General features: G+C 39.2%; 1 protein-coding gene and 1 long non-coding RNA gene across 2 annotated transcripts; both read right to left on the bottom strand.

Moving 5' to 3' along the window:
- Positions 1 to 3,171: 3,171 nt before the first annotated feature.
- LOC117553999 lies at positions 3,172 to 3,884 on the bottom strand. The gene is made up of 3 exons (XR_004570209.1): positions 3,840 to 3,884; positions 3,505 to 3,609; positions 3,172 to 3,276 (listed from the first exon to the last, which is right to left on the bottom strand). It is a non-coding gene; the product is annotated as an uncharacterized LOC117553999 (long non-coding RNA).
- Positions 3,885 to 4,007: 123 nt separating this feature from the next.
- On the bottom strand, positions 4,008 to 6,300 carry LOC117555259. The gene is made up of 5 exons (XM_034230108.1): positions 6,142 to 6,300; positions 5,764 to 5,929; positions 5,595 to 5,677; positions 5,266 to 5,442; positions 4,008 to 4,130 (listed from the first exon to the last, which is right to left on the bottom strand). Exons 1-5 carry the CDS (start codon positions 6,298 to 6,300, stop codon positions 4,008 to 4,010), a joined length of 708 nt encoding a protein of 235 aa, XP_034085999.1.
- Between the last annotated feature and the right edge of the window lie 13,383 nt (positions 6,301 to 19,683).

The raw sequence follows: 19,683 nt of genomic DNA, 5'->3' as shown, positions 1-19,683 counted from the left end.
TGGGTTCTTTAGCGGCTGACTGTAAGTTTCTTGCTACGAAAGTCACTGTGGGAGATGGGAGGACCCCTACCCTGAAGCCTTGGGAGAGCCCTGACAGGAGATAGTCAACAAACACGGAATCTGTAGATAGCGCAGCTGCTAGCTGGGGGATGTTAATGGGAGTGGAGGGGTGATATTCCAGAATGTTTTTAGTTATTTATTTATTTTTTGATGTTTCTGGTGCAGAGCCACTGTGACGGCCCGTCCACACGGTGGCATGCGTTACAGCTTCCAAACGCTTCTGCCCATTCACTTTGAATGGGGTGACGTCACTTTTAGCCGAACTGTATTTTGGGAAGCGACGTGGAGCGTTTGCTGGCGTTGCTCGCTTCAAAAAGTTGAGCAATGTTCGACTTTTGGCGCCTCGGCAGAAGCGTCAGCCAATGAAATCCCGTTTATGCAAATCTGCCAGTACAAGCGCTAGCCAATCAGACCGCGTGTATGCTGGGAGAGACTACGCAGGTAATTCCTCATATTCCAAAAATGTGAGGGAAAATTCATTATAGCGGTAGTGAATCACCCGGTGCTGTATGATCAGTCTCTGTTCATCTCCCGGGATACAGACCAGAGGAGCGAGGCATGGAGGGAGGTGGCAGAGACAGTGGGTGAAACTGGTAGGTTTTCGCCTGTTGGGGATTTTTTTTTTTTTTTTTTCTTCCAGTTTACTTAGTTTTAACATTGCTATTGCTTTGTGTGTTGGGGGCAAGAGATTCATGTGATTGGTTGTTGTTGCTGCTGTGCGGACCAGTAGCGTAGGCAGAAATGTACTTTAGGGTGGGCCTGTAAAAATATAGGGTGGGCCAGATTTTTCTTCTGCGCATCAGAAACTAACCACAATCCCGCCGATACCGGTGGCAGATTACTTCCTTTCCTCTTCTTTTTCTTCTTTCCTCTTCTTCTTTTTATCTTTTATTTTTCTTCTTTCCTCTTCTTTTTATATTTTCTTTCTTCTTTCTCTTTAGAATACTTTCTTTTCCATAACAGATGGGTATGTTTTGGTGAACGGGAGACACGTATTTTACTGTTTTAATGGCTTATGAAGAGCACAAACACAACATCTTAGTGTCATTCTGGACAGCTCTCTCATCTGCACCGCACATAAAAAGAAAAACTCACCCAGACTGCATTCTTTGTACTGTCTTAAAACCTTTCCTTGGAAAAGTGTATGCATTGTAAGGTGTCCTTGGGTGCTTTGAAAGGCGCCCCTAAATAGAATGCATTATCATTATTATGTATTATCTGAAACGATGTAATAACTTTTAAAACTTTTCCCAGTTACTTACCCCATGCATTCGGCAGCAGCAGGCCATTCAGTTAGATTTGATCCCGTTATAAATGTCATCATTTCGACAATAAATACATGCTACATAAACGTTATCTTCCACGTTTTATCTAAACATCTCCGTTTCTACTTTCCAATATGTTTTGAAAGAGAACTCTCTCTCTCTCTCATCTGCGTGCGGGGCGGGGCCTCACGGACACGCTGCATCTCTCGCTCGCAGATACGCTGCAGCGCTGTGCACACGGTTCTGCCGGTAATGAATATTACATATTGTGAGGAAACTTTCCACCAATAATTCCAATAAGTATTCACTTCAGGTTTACAAAAGTAACTGCACTCAGATTACTCGTTTTTCAAATGTAACACCAGCTGAATATACTGATTTTTTTCTTTTCTTTTTCTTCTGATTACGTAACACCGTTACATGTATTCCGTTACAGCCCAACCCTGTGTAAGGGTGAGTGCAAACATTTTCGTTAAAACTAGTACCTGAGTGCAACGGAAGTTGAAGCTCCTGTGGCGGAGTCTTCCAGAGCCTGGAGGCGAGCATCGATAGCTATCATGGAGCTAGCCAGGGATTGCAGGGAGCCGGCCGCGCTACTCTCCATAGGGGTGTGTTAGTGACGCTCCCGGACTGGCGAGCCTGAGAAGGGGTGGATTTTTGGAGGGGGATGGGATCCTGGAGGGCTCGACTTCCTGCCCTTTTTTACCTCCGCGGCTGCGGCCTCGTCCTCGCCCTGCTCTCTGGGGAGCTGACTGGAGCTGCTGCCCCGGACTGGGGAGCTACGCTGGAGACCTGGTCCGAGAGCTCTCGCAGCTGAGAGAGAGTGAGGCCTGGGGCTGTGGGAAAGCCCTGCTGCAGGAGCCGGGCGATGAGGAAGTCTGCCTCTGTTGATAAGCCGCTGTGGGGAGCCGAACCGGGATCGGAGACTTCCAGAGAAGGTTCGTGTTCCGAATTGTCCGAGTTGGACATCTTGAGCTAGTTGTTTCTTACGGTTTTTTCTCACGAGAAGGAGTATTGTATTGCAACTACCATTGCTTGCGGTCATCTGCAAATGACAACTGACAGGGAGGAAGAGCAGGCATTTAAGGCATTTAGCATGTGCAGCTATTGGCTGCTGAGGGGTGACGCCCTCATATTTAATGAGGGGGGAAGGGAGCCATAGAGTGACGTGTAAGTGACTCGTGTTAGGTCTTCCTTATTGAACTTGCGCTAAAGCTTTCATTTCCCATCAGGCTGTATTTGTTTTCTTTATACAGTAGAGTCAAATAGCTTGATAGAGTATGTTTATATTTAGACAAAGACATAATGAAAACCTTTGTAGTTATCCTCAATAGAAGCACAAGTTACCTTTGACAAAGTGTGCTTCCTGACCTCTTCTCTTTTCCCAAAGAGGATCACACCAGCTGAGTAATGGTTGAGAATATAAATCCTCGTCCCAGTTCACATTTATGTGCATGTATATGGACAAGACACTCGATGATCAGGAGAGAATGTCGACAAGCAGACATTAATAAGAAATACAATTATATTAAATAATAATGTAGTTGACAGGTGTTAAGTTTCGTTGATAAAAACAGGAAATTATAACAGTGAATGACCACATTTGACTACTTCTAGTGTACAATAAAAGTTAAATATTCAACTGTGGATGCCTTTTAAGATTCACTTTTAAACAGTTTATTACATTTTAGGCTTTGGGTGCTAACAAGACTTCAGTGGTGTGCCATGAAGCTAGCGTTACATGAATATTGGATTAATGTGTAGTGAAGAGACTTGGTATGAGCACTGGTTCTGTCCTGTGATATGGATGAAATACCTCGCCTGTAAGCCACTGGTGTGGTCTGAGGGTCCGCATGTCAGAGTGACGGATGGTAAAACTGTTGCCTCTTATTTGCGTGGGGACTACAGACACCACCACCTCAGTGTCCTTTTTTTTCCACAACGCGGTCAGCTGGGGGTCACAAAAAAAATACTATATAATTTTTATGTCCCAAAGCTAGATTGTTAACAGAGCATGAGATACACATTGCAAATTGAAAGGTATTATTTTATAACGTTCCTTTAGCATTCCTTAAACATTAAAATCTGCATTTTAACTTTTTAGTTAATCAATTATTTTACTATTTTTATCTGGTCCCTCTGATGAACTCCCTGATGATGTGTCCTTACAGTTTCTTACCTCTGATGAAGCATCCACTTTACCTCCCTGTGCGTCATCCTCAGCATGCTCCGTCATGTCTGATGTGGATGAAGATTGACCTTGTCTTGCCTTGTATTTTGGATCCTGTATAGAAGCCGAAACATCAACATTGCCTTCCACATTGTCCAATATGTGTTGTTAAGTGCATGTTATAGGTAATCACTTCATCACACAATTTGAATCTTCAGTTCTTCTATCATTACCTACAGTATACTAATAGAAAATGCAACATTAAGCTTTAGATTCCAAGCTGGTTTAGATGTATGTGTTTCAAATGCTTCCTGGCTTTGTTTAACCATGCTAAATGGGATTACCTGTGATGGAATATGTGCTTCCGTTTCACCTGGCGCTTGTTTTTGTAGTGGAGCTGGAGCTTTTTCTGTTTTTGTCTTCTGCATGAGCTGATAAAAACAAAGTGTTAATAACACAAATATTATAACATTTATGTTATTTTCAACAAACAGGATAACAATGGTTTGCTCTCAAAAAATACATAAATTCTTCTTGTGCTGTCTGAAAACAAAAGGCTTGTTTATGGGTGTCACATAAACTCCTCGCCTGTTCTGCTTTCTTTTTTTCCATCGCTCCATGTCCACACGATGGGTCTGCAGTTAATAAGGAATATTGACAGGGTAAATGCACTCATAAATTACCTTTCATTACATATTCTGCCATTTCACGTTATTCAATGTTGTTTTCTTTTCACAACAAACATTATCTTTGCCTGAAATAAATGTATTATTTCATTAATTATTATTCATCAAAATTATGAAACCAACTACATTCAGCATAGTTGCATCACAGTTTTGATTGGTGTATCAATATTATTGTGATATTATTAGCACACCTAATATAACTGTTAATAATGACCAAATTACCTGCAGAATAACTGTTGAGAAAATACTGAATGTAATAATAATAATAATAATAATAATACATGGGATTTTAAAGCGCTTTTCATGAAACTCAAAGACGCTTTGACAGAGAGTTAAGAAAAATAAAGACGAGAAAAATAAAAAAAATAGATAAAGAAATACAAAAAGAGATAAACAAAACAGAAAATAGGGGGGAGGGGGTGGTCAGGGGGGGAGGGGGGTGGTCAGTGGTTGAATGCAGTGTTGAACAGGTGGGTTTTGAGTGATGTTTTGAATGCTGTGAGGGAGGAAGAATCTCTGATGGATTGGGGTAGTGAGTTCCAGAGGGTGGGTGCAGCAACGGAGAAGGCTCTGTCGCCCCAGTACACTTTGAATATCAGAGTAGCACATGATGACAAAGACCCTAAGTAGCTGTGTATGTAACAGGATGTGTGATTACCTAGAAGAGAATCAGGACTGTTTGAGGCATATGATAGCTATGTGATTAACATGATGATTCAGCCTCTATGGAGATAGACATATGACAAGCATGATCATTTCTGACGTGAGCCTTAGCTAATCTCAACTAAACATTGTATACTGCTTTGAACCGGTATTCCTCCATCTTGTGACGGTGTAAAAAGTCTGTCTACAAGTCTCTTATATATAAAGCTTGTGAAGGACACTGCTCTGTGAACTATTTGTACCAAATGCTCTGTACGTGATGAATACTTCCATTCTTGCAAGGATAATAAATACATGTATCCTGATTATTGAAACTCAAGCCAGTGGCGAGTGATATTTTCCTAACATAATCGATAGCAATGCTTAATGACTAGGGACAAATGTGATAACATAACAGCCATATATAAATAACAAACTGTACCTTCTTCCCCCTCCTCAGAGAGTCGCCATATTCCCTTAGCAGGGCGCTCAAGGTGACTTTGTATGTATGTACAAAATCGTCCAGCCTGGTCAGACGTCTCCGTTGAAAACTGATCTTTTTGAGGTCCCACTGGCTTTTTTCCATTATCCCTTGAGTTTTGTTGTCCTCTGTGTAATTCTGCGGTTGAACATATTAGTTACGGTACATCAAATTATATTGTTAACAATCACTTGGTTGGATTACATACTGTTTACATTGCAGTTTATAATATTGATTATAGAATAATGCATTGAAATGCAATATTACATCAAAGCTTTAGGTTTTTGTACCTGTGTGGGTTTTTTTGCAGCATTTTTGTACTTCTGGGAAAGTTTCTGATAAATGGTCCCTGTTCCATGGCGTCCAAGGTCACCTAACCAAACAGTAAACATGCCTTATTATTTTATATTACATTACATTAACAAGCAGCTATAGAAAGACGTGCAAAATAAAACGTACCCAAGAGTAGACCAGACCACAGACTAGGCAGGGGCAGAAAGTACTTAAGCAAGGAAGGGATGAAAGTCGGGCAGAAGTACATGTTGTCATCACCAGATTTCTCAATAACTGTTTGGGTTATTAAGTCCTCAAAATGCTGTTTGAAGGGCGTAGGTCCGATATCATTCTAGAAAAAACAATCCACAAATAACTTTAGTTGCATTGCATTGAGCTTGGGGTAATAGAAAAATATGTAAACCATGTTAATATTTTTCATTGTTTCTGGTCACACTGCCTCTGTCCTCTTTTCTGTGCTGTGTTGTACTTGAAGGTAAACAAATAATTTGTAATGATATTTTTGAGCTATGAAACAACTTCCAACATTCACATAATTATTACCACACAGTCTTCCACAATGGTTGAATCGTCCAAGTTTGACTGCGCTGAATTTGTCGGTAGTCCTTGGAGATTTTCAAAATGTTTTCCAACATTTCTGTCACTGTGGGAGCTGGAGAATACCACCACAGCACTGGTGACAACTTCATCCAGCTCGGACATTGTGGTGGCATTTATTAGGCAAGGCAAGTTTATTTATATAGCACTTTTCAACACAAGGCAATTCAAAGTGCTTTACAAAAAATGAAAGACATTAAGAAAATGGCATTTAAAATCAGTCATTAAAAAGAAAAGCTAATAAAATAAACATTAAAAGAAAAAATACATGGATAAAAGTTACAGTGCAGTCTAAGATATGAATAGTTCAATTAAAAGCAGCGTAGTAGTTTTGGTAGTAGTCCAAGTAGTACTGAATCCAACAGTACCAATTACATTAAGAACTTATTGCACAAAATCATTTTATCTCTCATCAAAGATGGCAGAAAACATGCATTATTGTACTCAGGGGTGGAGTTTGACAAAGGATTACTCAAAAGGTACACAGTAAAAGTACTTGATTGTACTTTTGGTAGTAGTCCAAGTAGTACTGAATCCAACAGTACCAATTACATTAAGAACTTATTGCACAAAATCATTTTATCTCTCATCAAAGATGGCAGAAAACATGCATTATTGTACTCTGGAGGGGAGTTTGACAAAGGATTACTCAAAAAGTACACAGTAAAAGTACTTGATTGTACTTTTGGTAGTAGTCCAAGTAACACTGAATCCAACAGTACCAATTACATTAAGAGCTTATTGCACACAATCATTTTATCTCTCATCAAAGATGGCAGAAAACATGCATTATTGTACTCTGGAGGGGAGTTTGACAAAGGATTACTCAAAAAGTACACAGTAAAAGTACTTGATTGTACTTGTGGTAGTAGTCTAACAAGTCCAACAGTATCACTTTTATTAAGGATGTATCGCTAAAAATCATTTTATCTCATCAAATATAGCAGAAGTTGCATGATTTTGTTCTCAGGAGGGGAATTTGAGAGTATTACCCAGAAAAAAGACAGTAAAAGTACTTCATTTTATTGTACTGAGTCAAACAGTGTTAGTTTTTTTAAGAACTAAATCGCGCACTCAAAAATGAAGAACTGCTCATTTGACCAAGCAAATTTGAGAGACGGCTGAGTTGACCGCAGTCAAAATTCCGTGTGTGTAAAAAGACGATCCACAAGCAGAAATGTGAGATCCACGAGCAGAGATTTGAGATCCGCAAGGGCATTTTTGGTCGACAAATACAAAATGGATTCACAAATGCCTGATCGAAAGTTGTAAATGTTAAAGAGATAATCACAGATCTTTTTTTTATTTGTGAAAATATTTAGCGTATTTGCGGATCCATTTGACACTTGCACATTTATTTGTGAGTTTGCAAATCTTTTAAATGCATTTGTGGATGGTGTTTTGCATTTACAAATCACATATTTACACACAAATTATTTGTATGTTCACACAAATAATTATGAGACATATCTATGCCCATAAATCTGACTATTCAGTTTCTGTTTAAATGTGAAGGGTTAAATGAAAGAAGCTCGTCTCTGCGAGTCTGTGAAGAGAGGAGCTGTTGGATGTCCAGGCGGTCCAGCTATGAATTCACAGAGGGCCCCGCTATAGTAACTGAACGAGAGAGTAATGTCAAATGACAATACAATTGACCAATCATATCTTCCCTCTAAATGGGTGGGTGTTATTATCGCGGACTTTATGACAAGTTCCGCCCGCTGTGAAACTTTTCTTGTTTCCATAGCAACAACAACTTCCTGTCAACAGCGTTAACTCGCCTTCAAAAATAAAAGCATGCCAAAGTACACTTAAGACATACAACTGCAACGAAAGTAACAAACACAATGCAATATCCTTTTCAATTTCAAAGAACACAAATAGGGTTATTTACAGGTGTTGTTTTGTGTGGTAGAGGGTCGCTTTCATTGATGCGTTTTGCACCCCGGGCTGTTGTTTTGATATTCCGCTGAAGTATAACCCGTGTGACGTAATAACTCGAGGGAAGGGGGGGGGGGTCAGAGGGCCTAGGTATAAAAGTCACGGCTCGCCACTGGTACTGAATGTATGTAAGTGGCTTTGGATAAAAGCGTCTAACAAATGACATGTAATGTAATGTATAGGTTCACTTGAAGCAATTGTATTTCCGTGAAAATGTAGCATATATTTCCTATCTAATTTGCCAACAAATGTTCTCGGCTGCCAGTGATCGCCTAGCTATGGATGGTAAAAACATTGTGAGAGGAGGAATAGTTATTTTTCTCCAAATTCTACTTGTTATCCAGCTGACAGAAACTGCCTAGTGGCAAAACCTGGGCAGCACATTCCCAAATAGTTTAAAATAACACCGCAGCCAGGAAACATTAACAGAAAATTATAAATATCAAATTGTCAACTTTATTTCTTGGTTTTCAGGTGCTCTACATGCAACATAAATAATATATTTATGTTACATTAATATTGTCATACTTGGATTAGGTTACAGAAATCATCAGGTTATTAGTAAATGTAACAGAAGACATTTTTAAAGTTACACTCTCAACCCTGCTGCACCTGTATATACTCTTGTTACAGTTTCTCATTAATTGTAAAGTACATTAAAAAATATAATGTAATTTAAACTAACTACGATATTAAAACGGAAGACCCCTGATTTTATGGCTGCATAATAGCATAAAGTGGAAATATTGTAGATGTTTTGTGCAACATATTATACGCGTTTCCCAAACTACACTGAACTAGCCAGTACTAGCAAGTAAAAGCTAATTGTTAGTGTTAAAACAAGAACCCTAACCATTCTCAACAAGCAATAGCGCTGAGCTTCAAAACAAAGGTCTAACGCAGTCTTAGTGTTGTCTGTTATCTGGTGAGAGTAAAACAACCTGCCGTGAGAGAACAGACTGGCACTCGTGCTGTGCTCTATTCCAAGCCTAACATCCTTCGTATGGCTCAGAGGTTATTGAAGGGATGAACGTTAAATGCTTCACTTCCCCTCGGTAATAAGCAACGCTAAGTCACAGACAAGCCGATGATCCAAATGAAAGTCTGTGTCAAAAAAAGACAGCGTATTAATTCCTGCTGGTGATTTTGGTCTTCTCATCTGAGTTTATTTTCACTTGTCAAATACACAAGCAAGACAGAAAAAGTGCTCCTGTGAATATTTTCGTCTTCCGCCTTGATTGAAGACCTGAAAAGAATGAAGTCAACCATAACTGTTCGTCTTGTTAGGGCACAGCCAGCGTTATCTCCTCAGTTCTGAGGAAGCAGGGACATTCAGCGTGACACCAGCAACGCAGAGGAGAAGATAAATCCTTCTTCCTGTGCTGTGGCCTTTTGTCCTTCTATTTACACCACTTTCCTCCTTACTTCAAATTCAAAGTTTTGGGATGCACAGTATATCAATTGTATCAAGATGTAGGAGTTCAGGTCTGAATATGTTCAAAGAGGGAGGATTTGTGCTGGAAGAGAGGCCATTCACAGGGCAAAAATGGCCAAGAAGAATCCCAGTGGCTACAACAACTTACACGTTTACACACCTTTATGGTACCTAAACTAAAGTGCTCAAACCAATGCCTGTTTTCAAAAGTATGTATGTGCCATTGTTGTAGTCTTCTCCTCTGGACGTTTTGTTGTGTTGCGAACCTTGAAGCGGTGGTGAGCTGTACTTGCTAGTTAGATAAACTTGTATTCCAACACCACAGTACGACCTCCATCATAGCACATTCATTGATTTGGTTCAGAAGTGGAGAATAAGCGAGGCCAGTTTCAATTGTTGCAAAAGTTATTTGAGAGAGCTGACAAATAATCTAAATAGCAAATTTGTCAAGTTAACTTTTCGATTCTAAAGGTCAATTTGTCACTATGCAATGCCCTCCGCTGTATGCCACGCTTCAATAGGGATGAGTGTGTTTACATGGTTCTGACTGCTCCTGGGGTCATTTGCATTACTTGGAGCCAATTCTTTCAGTTTCCAGTTCAGCAGGATTCTGTATTTCTTTTGACAAGTCATTTGATATCCCTGCAGTGGAGTGATTCCTAATGCTGAGCCGTCAGGTTCTTCCTGATATGAGGTGTGAACAGGGCCGGACTGGGACAATAAGTCAGGCCGGGAATTATACACCCAGCCAGGCCACTACCAGTTTTCTTTTGTGCCATTTTTCTGGATTTATTTGTCAATATTTACAGCGTTGCTGCCCATAGTGATAGCCCTAAACTTTAAATCTACTACCCCAGAATAAACATATGGACATGGGTTACTAATTTAAAAAAAAGTGCAAATCTATTTAGGAACCTATCCATGTGAACATATTTTAAGTTGAGGTGGACCTCAAATCCTCTAGGGGGGTCCGGGGGCATGCTCCCCCGGTAAGATTTTTTTTTTTAAATGTTGGACTTAAATGCATCAATCTGGTGCATTTTGAGGGGGAAATAAAGAGACTACACCCATATGAAACAGAACTGTATACATTTAAATAATCATAAATTAATAAGAACATGGCCATAACTAATAACATCCCATATCCAATATGAAAAAACATTGAAACTTGTTTATTTATTTGTTTTTGGTTCATTTATAGTTGTGAGCGTGTCTGGGCTCCTGAATCAGCCTCACCTGTCTCCCTCCTCTTCCCCTGCTCCTCTTTGAGGCAGCAGCAAAGACTAGTTTTAGCTCTCAACACGTTTTTAAAGTTTATCTTACCTTTTTTCACCTAGTTTTATTATTCATCCATATTTTACTAATCACTCCCCCTTCAAATGGAAATATGTGTTTACATAAATAGTGACCAAACCGTTTGAGACCCACAGAGAACTTAGACTAAGTTAACTAAACACTTTACCTCACCTGAGGCTGAGCTGTAGTTATCAGTCTCTCAGTCTGACAGGAGAGGACTCTCCTCCACCTTGTTGACAGCTCATGATATCCGTTAGCGCATCTAGCTAGCACCAGATGCTAACAACAACAATACACGTAACCGGTGCGCGCGCTTTCTCTCTCGCTCGCTCGTGACACACATACACACACCCTCCCGAGCTTGAATGACACACAGAGACCAATCGAGGGCTTTAGTGTATGATCTGTATGAAAGTGGCCATGTCGGCAGGCATGGCCACTTTAACAAATACGGTTATGCATTTTTGAGGTGACTCACGGTTATTTTTTAACAATAAGATATTTGTTAATGTAATTGATAAAAAACATTATTTATATATTATATTTATTCAAAAGGTTCACTGTTGACTTGTGGTGCACATATGTAACAATGTGGCAAATAAAAAATAGATATTTCTAATTCAAAGTTTATTGTTGATGAAAGAAAATCACTATTTGTATTATTTATTATTATTTATTATTAATACTGATGTTGTTTTTTATTATTATATATATATTAAATATGTTCTAAGTATATAAAATTATTATTGGCATTATATATATTTAAATATCACTTTTTAAGATTTTTTGAATATGCATAATATCTTTTTATTTAAAAAAATTGATATATTTCTTTTTTGCAGTGATGTAAACATAATTGATTTGACTAAAATACACCTAATTGATATATTTTTCTGTGATTTTTCTCTATTTAAATATTTCACTCACCAAAGACTTTTATTTTCTTTCTGTAAAACTTTATCAAGGCTGATGGAAAGCAAATTATGTAAGAAATTCATTCCATTAATTAAAAACCTGCCCATGACAGTATTTACAGTCTGCCATGGTTTTTTGTCGGGGCGTCTCTGTCATCCAATCAGATCAACTAAAGAGCCATTCATAGTGATGAGACACTGGTTGCAAGGCTGGTTAAAGTAAGTTTGAATCGTGAAGCATTGTCGTTTGGAAAACTCCTGCAAGGGAAAAGACAGAGGAACCAATTATGATAACGATAATTCTTCCTCAGGAGGGCAAAGGGACATAATGAAACGGAGGCTTTCCATAGGTTTATTCTGCTTGATTTGGTTTGGTCTGAGGCCAAGACATTCAAAAACAGTTCTTACAGCCTTAAGCACATTATTAATTCATAATAAAAGAGAGGACAGGATGCAGAGCAATTGATGTTTCCTTGAACATGCACTTGAATCCAGTCCGATGCGCTTTTGCCCAGCGCAGTATGCTTGTCTGAGTTCACAAGCCAATCCTCCCTCCAGGTTTGAAAACTGCACTGGCCTCCCTCAGGGCCCAGGGCAAGGCATTCATATGGCGGGCGAGCCGTATATTAGACACATATGGTGCCGAAACAGATTTAAGAAATAAGCTGTCATCAAATAATCAAATCATTCATGTTTCAGAGAGCAATAATGGAGGTATGTGAGCAGATATGTCTGGGACCTCTCCTAGTGGGATGCCTTTGTGTGTGCTTGGTGTGCCCGTGGACAAAGGCTTGTTACTGTCTCATCTCCTCTCTTCTTCATGGTCACGAACATGCTAACCTTCATAACATTGCAGCAAACAAGCTTGATTCTGGAAAGGATCCCAATTGGCTGGTTGAAATATATCAGATCAATTTAGATTGGTTTCTAAATACAGCTGATCAGGGACATTTCCAGTACAATATCAGAATCACAGTAGGCGCATAAATAGTTAAACACATAATATGAGTGTAGTATTGTGTTCCGACTTACACTTTGGATGCATCAAACTTGAGAAAAACACTTATTTCGTTACAGATCCTTGTAAAACAATGGATTGTAATTAGGGATGCACGATATTGGTTTTTTGAAACCGATACCGATAACTTCCTGCTTCTCAAGACCGATACCGATAACCGATAATAATATAATATATATATATATATTAAATGTACCTGTAGTTTTTGCACACCTGGTGGTAAAAAAAAGACTAGTAGTGAGCAAATGACATGAGCATTACTACTATGAACAAAACTAACCCTGGGGTCGTCTCTGGCAAACTTCTTGCCTTTTTCAAAAGCCTCGTCGATAGGTAAAAGCCCCGGTGCCTTTGCAGCTGGCTTTGGATTTGCCGCTAGTTTAGCAGCGCAGGCGTCTTCGTACGCTTTTAACACACCATCGTAGCGATGGCGATGTTTCAGGTGACTAATCAGGTTGGAAGTATTATAGCTCGTTGCCTTTTTCCCTCCTCGTGGAACTTCTGCATTGCATTTGTTAATACAAATAGCAAGCGAACTATCTAACTCTGAAACTTTGAAATAGTGCCATACCACCGACGACATGTTTGTTTACTGTCCTGGCTTCACGGCCGCACACCATTTACGTCACAGTCAGGCACGAGTTAGGGAGCGCTGGATTTGTGAAAAACTCCCCTCTTCCTAAACCACTAATACCACAGTACTGGCAAAACGGGAGGAGCCGAGGGAAAAACAAGCGCCCCTCATCCCAATCCACCCACACCGCAGTATTTTTTTCTTTTTTTTACCCAAAAAATATATTGTATATTATCGGGGCTATTAATACTGTTATCGGGTTTATCGGGATGACGTCATAATTCCTAATATCGGACCGATAATTATCGGGCCGATAATTATCGTGCACCACTAAGTAATATGAGACAGCAATTATGTGAACAGTTATAATTCCCTCCAATAAAGAATCATTTCGCAGTCGTCATATCTGTCAAGATAATTTAAATTAAAAATGTTTTCAAATGGTTTTAGCATAGCATTTAGATTAAAGAAGTGATTTTATCTCCAGTTTTTTTATTTACTCTATATGTCTATCCTTTGTATTACTTTTGTTAATTATTGTGTCTGTATTTAATGTGTTGCTCCTGTCCTTTTATTCAGAAGCACTTGTCTTCTGGTCTAGAAAGGTACGATATAAATCAATTTAATTTACATTACTGCAGTGGAAACTAAAATACGCAGCATGTCCTTGATTCGAGCCAATGTTTTCAAATTATTGGAGAGTATACTTATTTAACTTAATATTATTCTCATTAAAATACATGTGCAGTAGCTAAAGTCACTCCCTGATACTGCTTATATTATTTTCTCTAGCATAGACTGGATATCATGCTTAGCTGAACAGTTTTTCTTCCAGTCAATAGGAGAAGCCAACACTTTCCTCTCTGATAAGACGACTGCTGATCAATTCCCACTGGTCCAGATAGGCAGTGAAATTAATTAATTAGAGCCTTATCCGAGCAGTGGCTGGATATGATGCACACTATGCAAACACTAGAAAAGACAAGCCAGTGCTTCCTGTGCCCTGTCTGCACGCATCCCATCAACGTCAGCAGATCGCAGAGTCCTCGCTGAGAAACAAGCCGGCGCAGAGTGGAAGGGGGGAAAGAACATGCACCACTCCGCCCACCAAACCCGAGGCTCTGCTTTTTTAAACCCGTGCCTCGCCCGCCTGCTGCCCCCCCTTCCCTCGTCCACCCAGCCTCCACTTGCAACCCTAGGCCATGCGTCCAGGCTGTGCATGACAGCTCACAACATCCCCTGCCACAAAATGTTTTCCCAAAGCATCTACTTCCATGGCCCTCTCAGCAGATGAAACCTCCCCACAACCTCCTGATGGAGCTCGCCTCTCACTTTTTTTGAATGTGTCAACGGTTTCTGGCTGGCTGGTCAGACACGGCGTCCTAGCGATGTCTGCGTGAGCAACTGTGTGTACATGTGGAGCCATGTATATGTGTATGCTTGAATATATTTACGTCTTTGTGTTTTTCTACATAAAGCAGGCTAAAAAGGGCCATGTCATTCTTCCACAACTTAATCAGGAGCTACACACAGGAGAGGGCTGCAGCAGCATGGACCTCCCTGATCATGTTAATGAGGTCCCCTGGCTATGCAGTCATTGAAGTATAATTGACTTGTTCGTCTCTTATCTTCCTAATAGACACTCTGACCCAGAGCACGTTTATTTCGCTATGAGAAATGTCAAGAAGGATTGGAAGTTTCCTTAGTGTGCCCATTAAAACTGAAGGCATGCCACCCTGTCTCCGGCCAGCCAGGGCTGCCATTGGCTCCTTGCCTCATTATGCAGATGCCAAACGTAAATAAATGATTTGCAGATCACTGCTGCCCCCACCATTCTGCCCCCGCTGGCCTCGCTTTCTTCCCAAACCATAGTCTTCCCTCCTCTCCTGGAAAGGAGGACAGGAAGGAGGGAGGATGGGAAAAACCCAAGACTGTCCAGGGAGCATCGTGAAGATTTGTTTCTCTGGAGCCAAATAAAAAATACATAGGTAGTAATTATAATAAGACATGTCCCTGACTTGAAAACCTGGCGAAGCGCATTGATGTTGTTACAGCCACGTATGTCTCCTGGCCTTCAGGACCCATCACAATCAAACAGGACGCTCGTGTAATGTGGAAGGACCAAGAGGCAAGCTGCGTAAGCGGGCGCAAGGCGAGGGCGAACCAGTGACTCGGTCACACGCTTGTGGATATGAGGGAGAACATCTGTGCAGATCAGCATGTCCACCATGTCTTCTCGGGCCAGTCGCAAAGTTGCAAAGAGATTGCTTTTGGTCACAAAGCAGTGTTTGAATGGAAGCCTAGTTTCCGCACGTTAAATCTTTCGTAGTTCCTCTGTCCCCATATCCTTTTTCCTACACTCTGTGTTGTTTTAAAGAGGCTGCGGCAAATTACGGAAATATTATTTGAAGGTTCTCCTATATTATAAAGAAAGTTCATATTCAATGTAGTAGTTCTAATAATATGGCAGACCTTCACCAAAGTTGAAATGCGTATCTGCTCCAAAATTGTAATGAGGGTTTAAATTAAATGCCTTGAGGGTTTTTTCTTTAGCCCATGCCATACCTTTCCTATACATTTAAGGATCCTCGGGCCAGTAGCAGACAGTAATCTTGCTGACAAACAAACCCGCTGAACCAAAAACATAACCTCCTTGGTCGAGGTTATAATAACGAAGATTTTATTTTATTACAGAAAGGACTAAAGTAATGCAAATAACTTGTAACACTAAAAGAGCAACAGCATTTTTGTAAATGAAGGCAATTTCACAGATAGGCTACAGTTAATAAAAAAACAACCTCAATTCATTCTAACCTCTGACCTATACAGTATATAGCTTAACCTAGCCAGCCAGGTTTCTGTTTGTTATAATTTAAGGAATTAACGTTGGTAAAATAAGGAATAAACAACGTAGCATCCAGCTCCTAGCTAATGTTAGCTTGCATTAGCGTTAGCCAAATGAGACTGTTGAAATTGATTGGGAATTTTTAACTGCCACCTTTTATTTATTCATTAAAATTGTAACTATACTTTCTGTTACATTCTTTCTTCTAATATTGAAATCTCAAATGCTGTGTCAAACCCTTGTCGATTGGTTTGTGATATTGGTAGAGAACAAGAATCAAGAATATGTGAAACCACAATGTCCTCACTGGAGCGACTGTACACATATAATTATTCTTGCTATACCAGTCACTCAAGTGAATGTATTTGTAGAAGGCATGAAAAGAGATAATCATTTCCATATACAAACGTCAATACCATTTACAAGAACACAATTAAAACATAGCTGTTAACTCACCTCACATTTGTCAAAGGCCCAGAAGGTCCTGTCATTTCTCCTTATTAAGCATGCATTAATGAGATGGCCTTGTGTGCCCCCTGACATTTGTATTTTCTGATCAGCTTCTATGTGATCGTGGCACTGGCTGTGCCTTGACTTGGAGACATCATTATAGTAATTACCACAAGCTCTAGTAGTTGCAGGCAAATAATTCTGCCGGGTTCATTTCCCCCCCCTTTGCTGCAGCTCCACAGCAGAGGGGAAATTACATTTTTCACCAAGCCTTTCTGTTGTCTGTATTGTGACAGCGGTCATACTCCATCACGTTGCCTCTCTCTCAGCTATGAGTAAACCACAATCGGAGTAATGGTTAAAGAAAAAAAATCAGAGTGGAGGAAACAGTGTGCTTACAACTTGTTTCGTACCACCTTTCGCTTGTGAGTAGAATAATAGGGTAATTTAATGGTTAAATGTCCATCTCTCATTTGCATTTAGCACAGTGATGTTTCAAAGATAACTTTTGATAAATCTGGATTGAGGAATTCTATTTTATCTTTACCTACAGTAAGTGATGCCACAAGGTAATATCTCGTTCTCGATTCATCCCACCTCAAGACACATTTTGAATCTTGTGTCTCCTTCTAACTAAGGGAAGTCCTTCAGGAACAATATTTGAACTTATATGACAAGAATCCTTTAAATGTTTTTTTCTAATAACAAAGGTCACTTTGCAAAGCATCTCCGTAGCTACAGTCCCTCAGAGATGTTGTGCTGGAGAAATGCATGAATTGTCTGGTCTTGACCCTACAACCCCATGTGTACCCCACGGGCATCTGTTCTTCTTCTAACTGTCTCTTGTACAACATTACGTTTCATAAACTGCATTCTCAATTATTTGAAAAGGGAATGTTTTTTTCCCCCCAAAGCGGTCGCAACTTTGAACATGTGGTTAACATACGTGCTTTGTGTTAAAGGCAATAATCTTTGATATACTGAAGTAAAGTGTCATTGTTTGGCTTAAAATTATGTTAAAATAAGTAAAGGTTCTTGGGAAAATTCCCCTACTTGTTTTTCCCATCCATGATCCCGGACTTATTCCATACAAGGATTTCCACGGACTATGATTAGAATACGTACGTATTATTATTTTTGCTATTTTTAAAGATATTTCTCAGGATTCTGTCTCTTTGATAACATACACACTGCAAATGGATTTGAAGAGGTAAGTTACTTCGGCAACATAAACCCATTTGTAATTGTCACATATAAAACAAGTTTACTTTTAAACATATTTGACAATACAGTTTACTTGTATGGAAGAGTAATTCTTAAGAGACAAGGTTTCTTCTTCACAACCTTAAAGGACCTTAGTGTTTTCTGGAAAAGTAAGCGGCCATCACTTTATCCATCTTTACAGAATTGAAATGTCTTATTTTACTCCTTTTTCTTGTTCTATTTCAGATTTACTCTCACTTACTTATCTTCCCTTTTTCACTGAACGGCATGTCTGCAACAATTGTTAAGCGTGTAATAGCAAACATAATTAGCATGTCTTTTATATTTTAAATGATTTTTGATTAAGCACTAAAAGCTTTACTTTGTTACCGCCCTCCTGAAGTGTACTAGAGTGTTAGCTTGTGTGCAACAGCTCTAAAGTGCCATTGTCGTTCCTCACTTGTCGTACGCCATGCTAACTCTCCATCTGACAGATAAGCAATAAAGAGATATGCAATTAATGCAAAATAGATAAAGGAGAACTGGTGAAAAGAAAGGTATAAAGAAAACAAACAATAGTTGAATAATATTGGCGGAAAAACAAATGATATGGACTTGAATATCAGAGACCACTTCAGACACAAACACACACCTACATGAGGGAGTGAAGTGTATGCTTTATATCTAAATCTAAAATATACAAATTGAGAGTCCGTCCCCTCACATGGTCAGGGTCAGAGTCTGTTTGTTAAACCTGACTATAATTTTAGACAGCGTGCTGGATAATTTTTCCACTCTATAATTGGGTATTCAAGCCAAGGCCGAGCTGGTGAGTGTCTACGTTTTTCTGTTCTAATTAGCCCAAATTGAACAATTTGTTTCTTCTTTTATACCCCAAATCATCCCCTGATTTAATAGCCATTTACATTCAGAGGAGTGACATATCGTGACACTGAAAGACCTCATACTGAAGCTCTTCACAATACAAGCACATCAGAATTGTGCCACTGACTATTACCACCACCAATTTAAAGTTAGAGGTACTATGTTTGGCAGTCTGCTTTTCAATGGATGACTACATTTCCCATATGAACAGTTGCTGTATGTTGCATTCTGGCTTAACTGCAGCCTTGCCTCAATTCAACACTTCATACTGACACTGTAAACTGTACATTGTGTACTAATTATAACCCTTAGTAAACAAAAACGTGGTTTTATGATACTAACAGGAACAAGGTGAATGCTAACGGCTACAAATATTACATTCGGAAAGCAAAAAAAAGGACTAAACGCTTTTACAGGGATTCTTTTAAATGTTATTTTACAGTTGAATTTATGGTTTTGTATTTATGTGAGTTAGTGCTGGATATTGTTTTAAAATTGTCCAGCTATGACATTAGTCATACTGACATCCGGATGTTTCCAATGTAAAAGTGCTTGTATAATAGGGAATTGGGACAAAGGTTTACTAATTTCTAAAGGTATTTTAGGATGAAGATCTTTACAGTAACATACAATAATGCTTGATTTACATGTATTGTTAACAATAGGAAAAAGGTTGTTTAGTCATGTCATTATTGCAATATTTCTGTTTTGTGTCAAAAGAAATCCCACTTTTGGAAAATGATGATGAATAAAGCTTCTTATTCCAGACTGCTAAAGATCACATAAATGTGTGGAAGGTTTATATTGTTTTTCATTAATTTAAGAACTGCTCCATGACTCCTCACTGCATAAAAAAAAGTAACTTAAGAAGAATTCTTGCACAAAAATGATTATAAAAAATGAAATTTCTTGAAACCTTTTTTTTTG

The sequence above is a fragment of the Gymnodraco acuticeps genome, unplaced genomic scaffold (assembly GCF_902827175.1).
Source record: "Gymnodraco acuticeps unplaced genomic scaffold, fGymAcu1.1, whole genome shotgun sequence".
Classification (NCBI taxonomy): Eukaryota; Metazoa; Chordata; class Actinopteri; order Perciformes; family Bathydraconidae; genus Gymnodraco; species Gymnodraco acuticeps.
The sequence above is the reverse complement of the archived record's forward strand: the minus strand, read 5'-3'. Positions and strand labels throughout refer to the sequence as shown.

What these genes read in the sequence shown, in the direction of transcription:
- LOC117555259 (XM_034230108.1), bottom strand. Translation starts at nt 6,300, where the DNA reads ATGTCCGAGCTGGATGAAGTTGTCACCAGTGCTGTGGTGGTATTCTCC. An exon ending in GTGGTCTGGTCTACTCTTGG is followed by an intron (nt 5,678 to 5,763) that starts GTACGTTTTATT and finishes CTGTTTGGTTAG; the next exon opens with GTGACCTTGGACGCCATGGA. An exon ending in CTCTGAGGAGGGGGAAGAAG is followed by an intron (nt 4,131 to 5,265) that starts GTACAGTTTGTT and finishes TATTAACTGCAG; the next exon opens with ACCCATCGTGTGGACATGGA.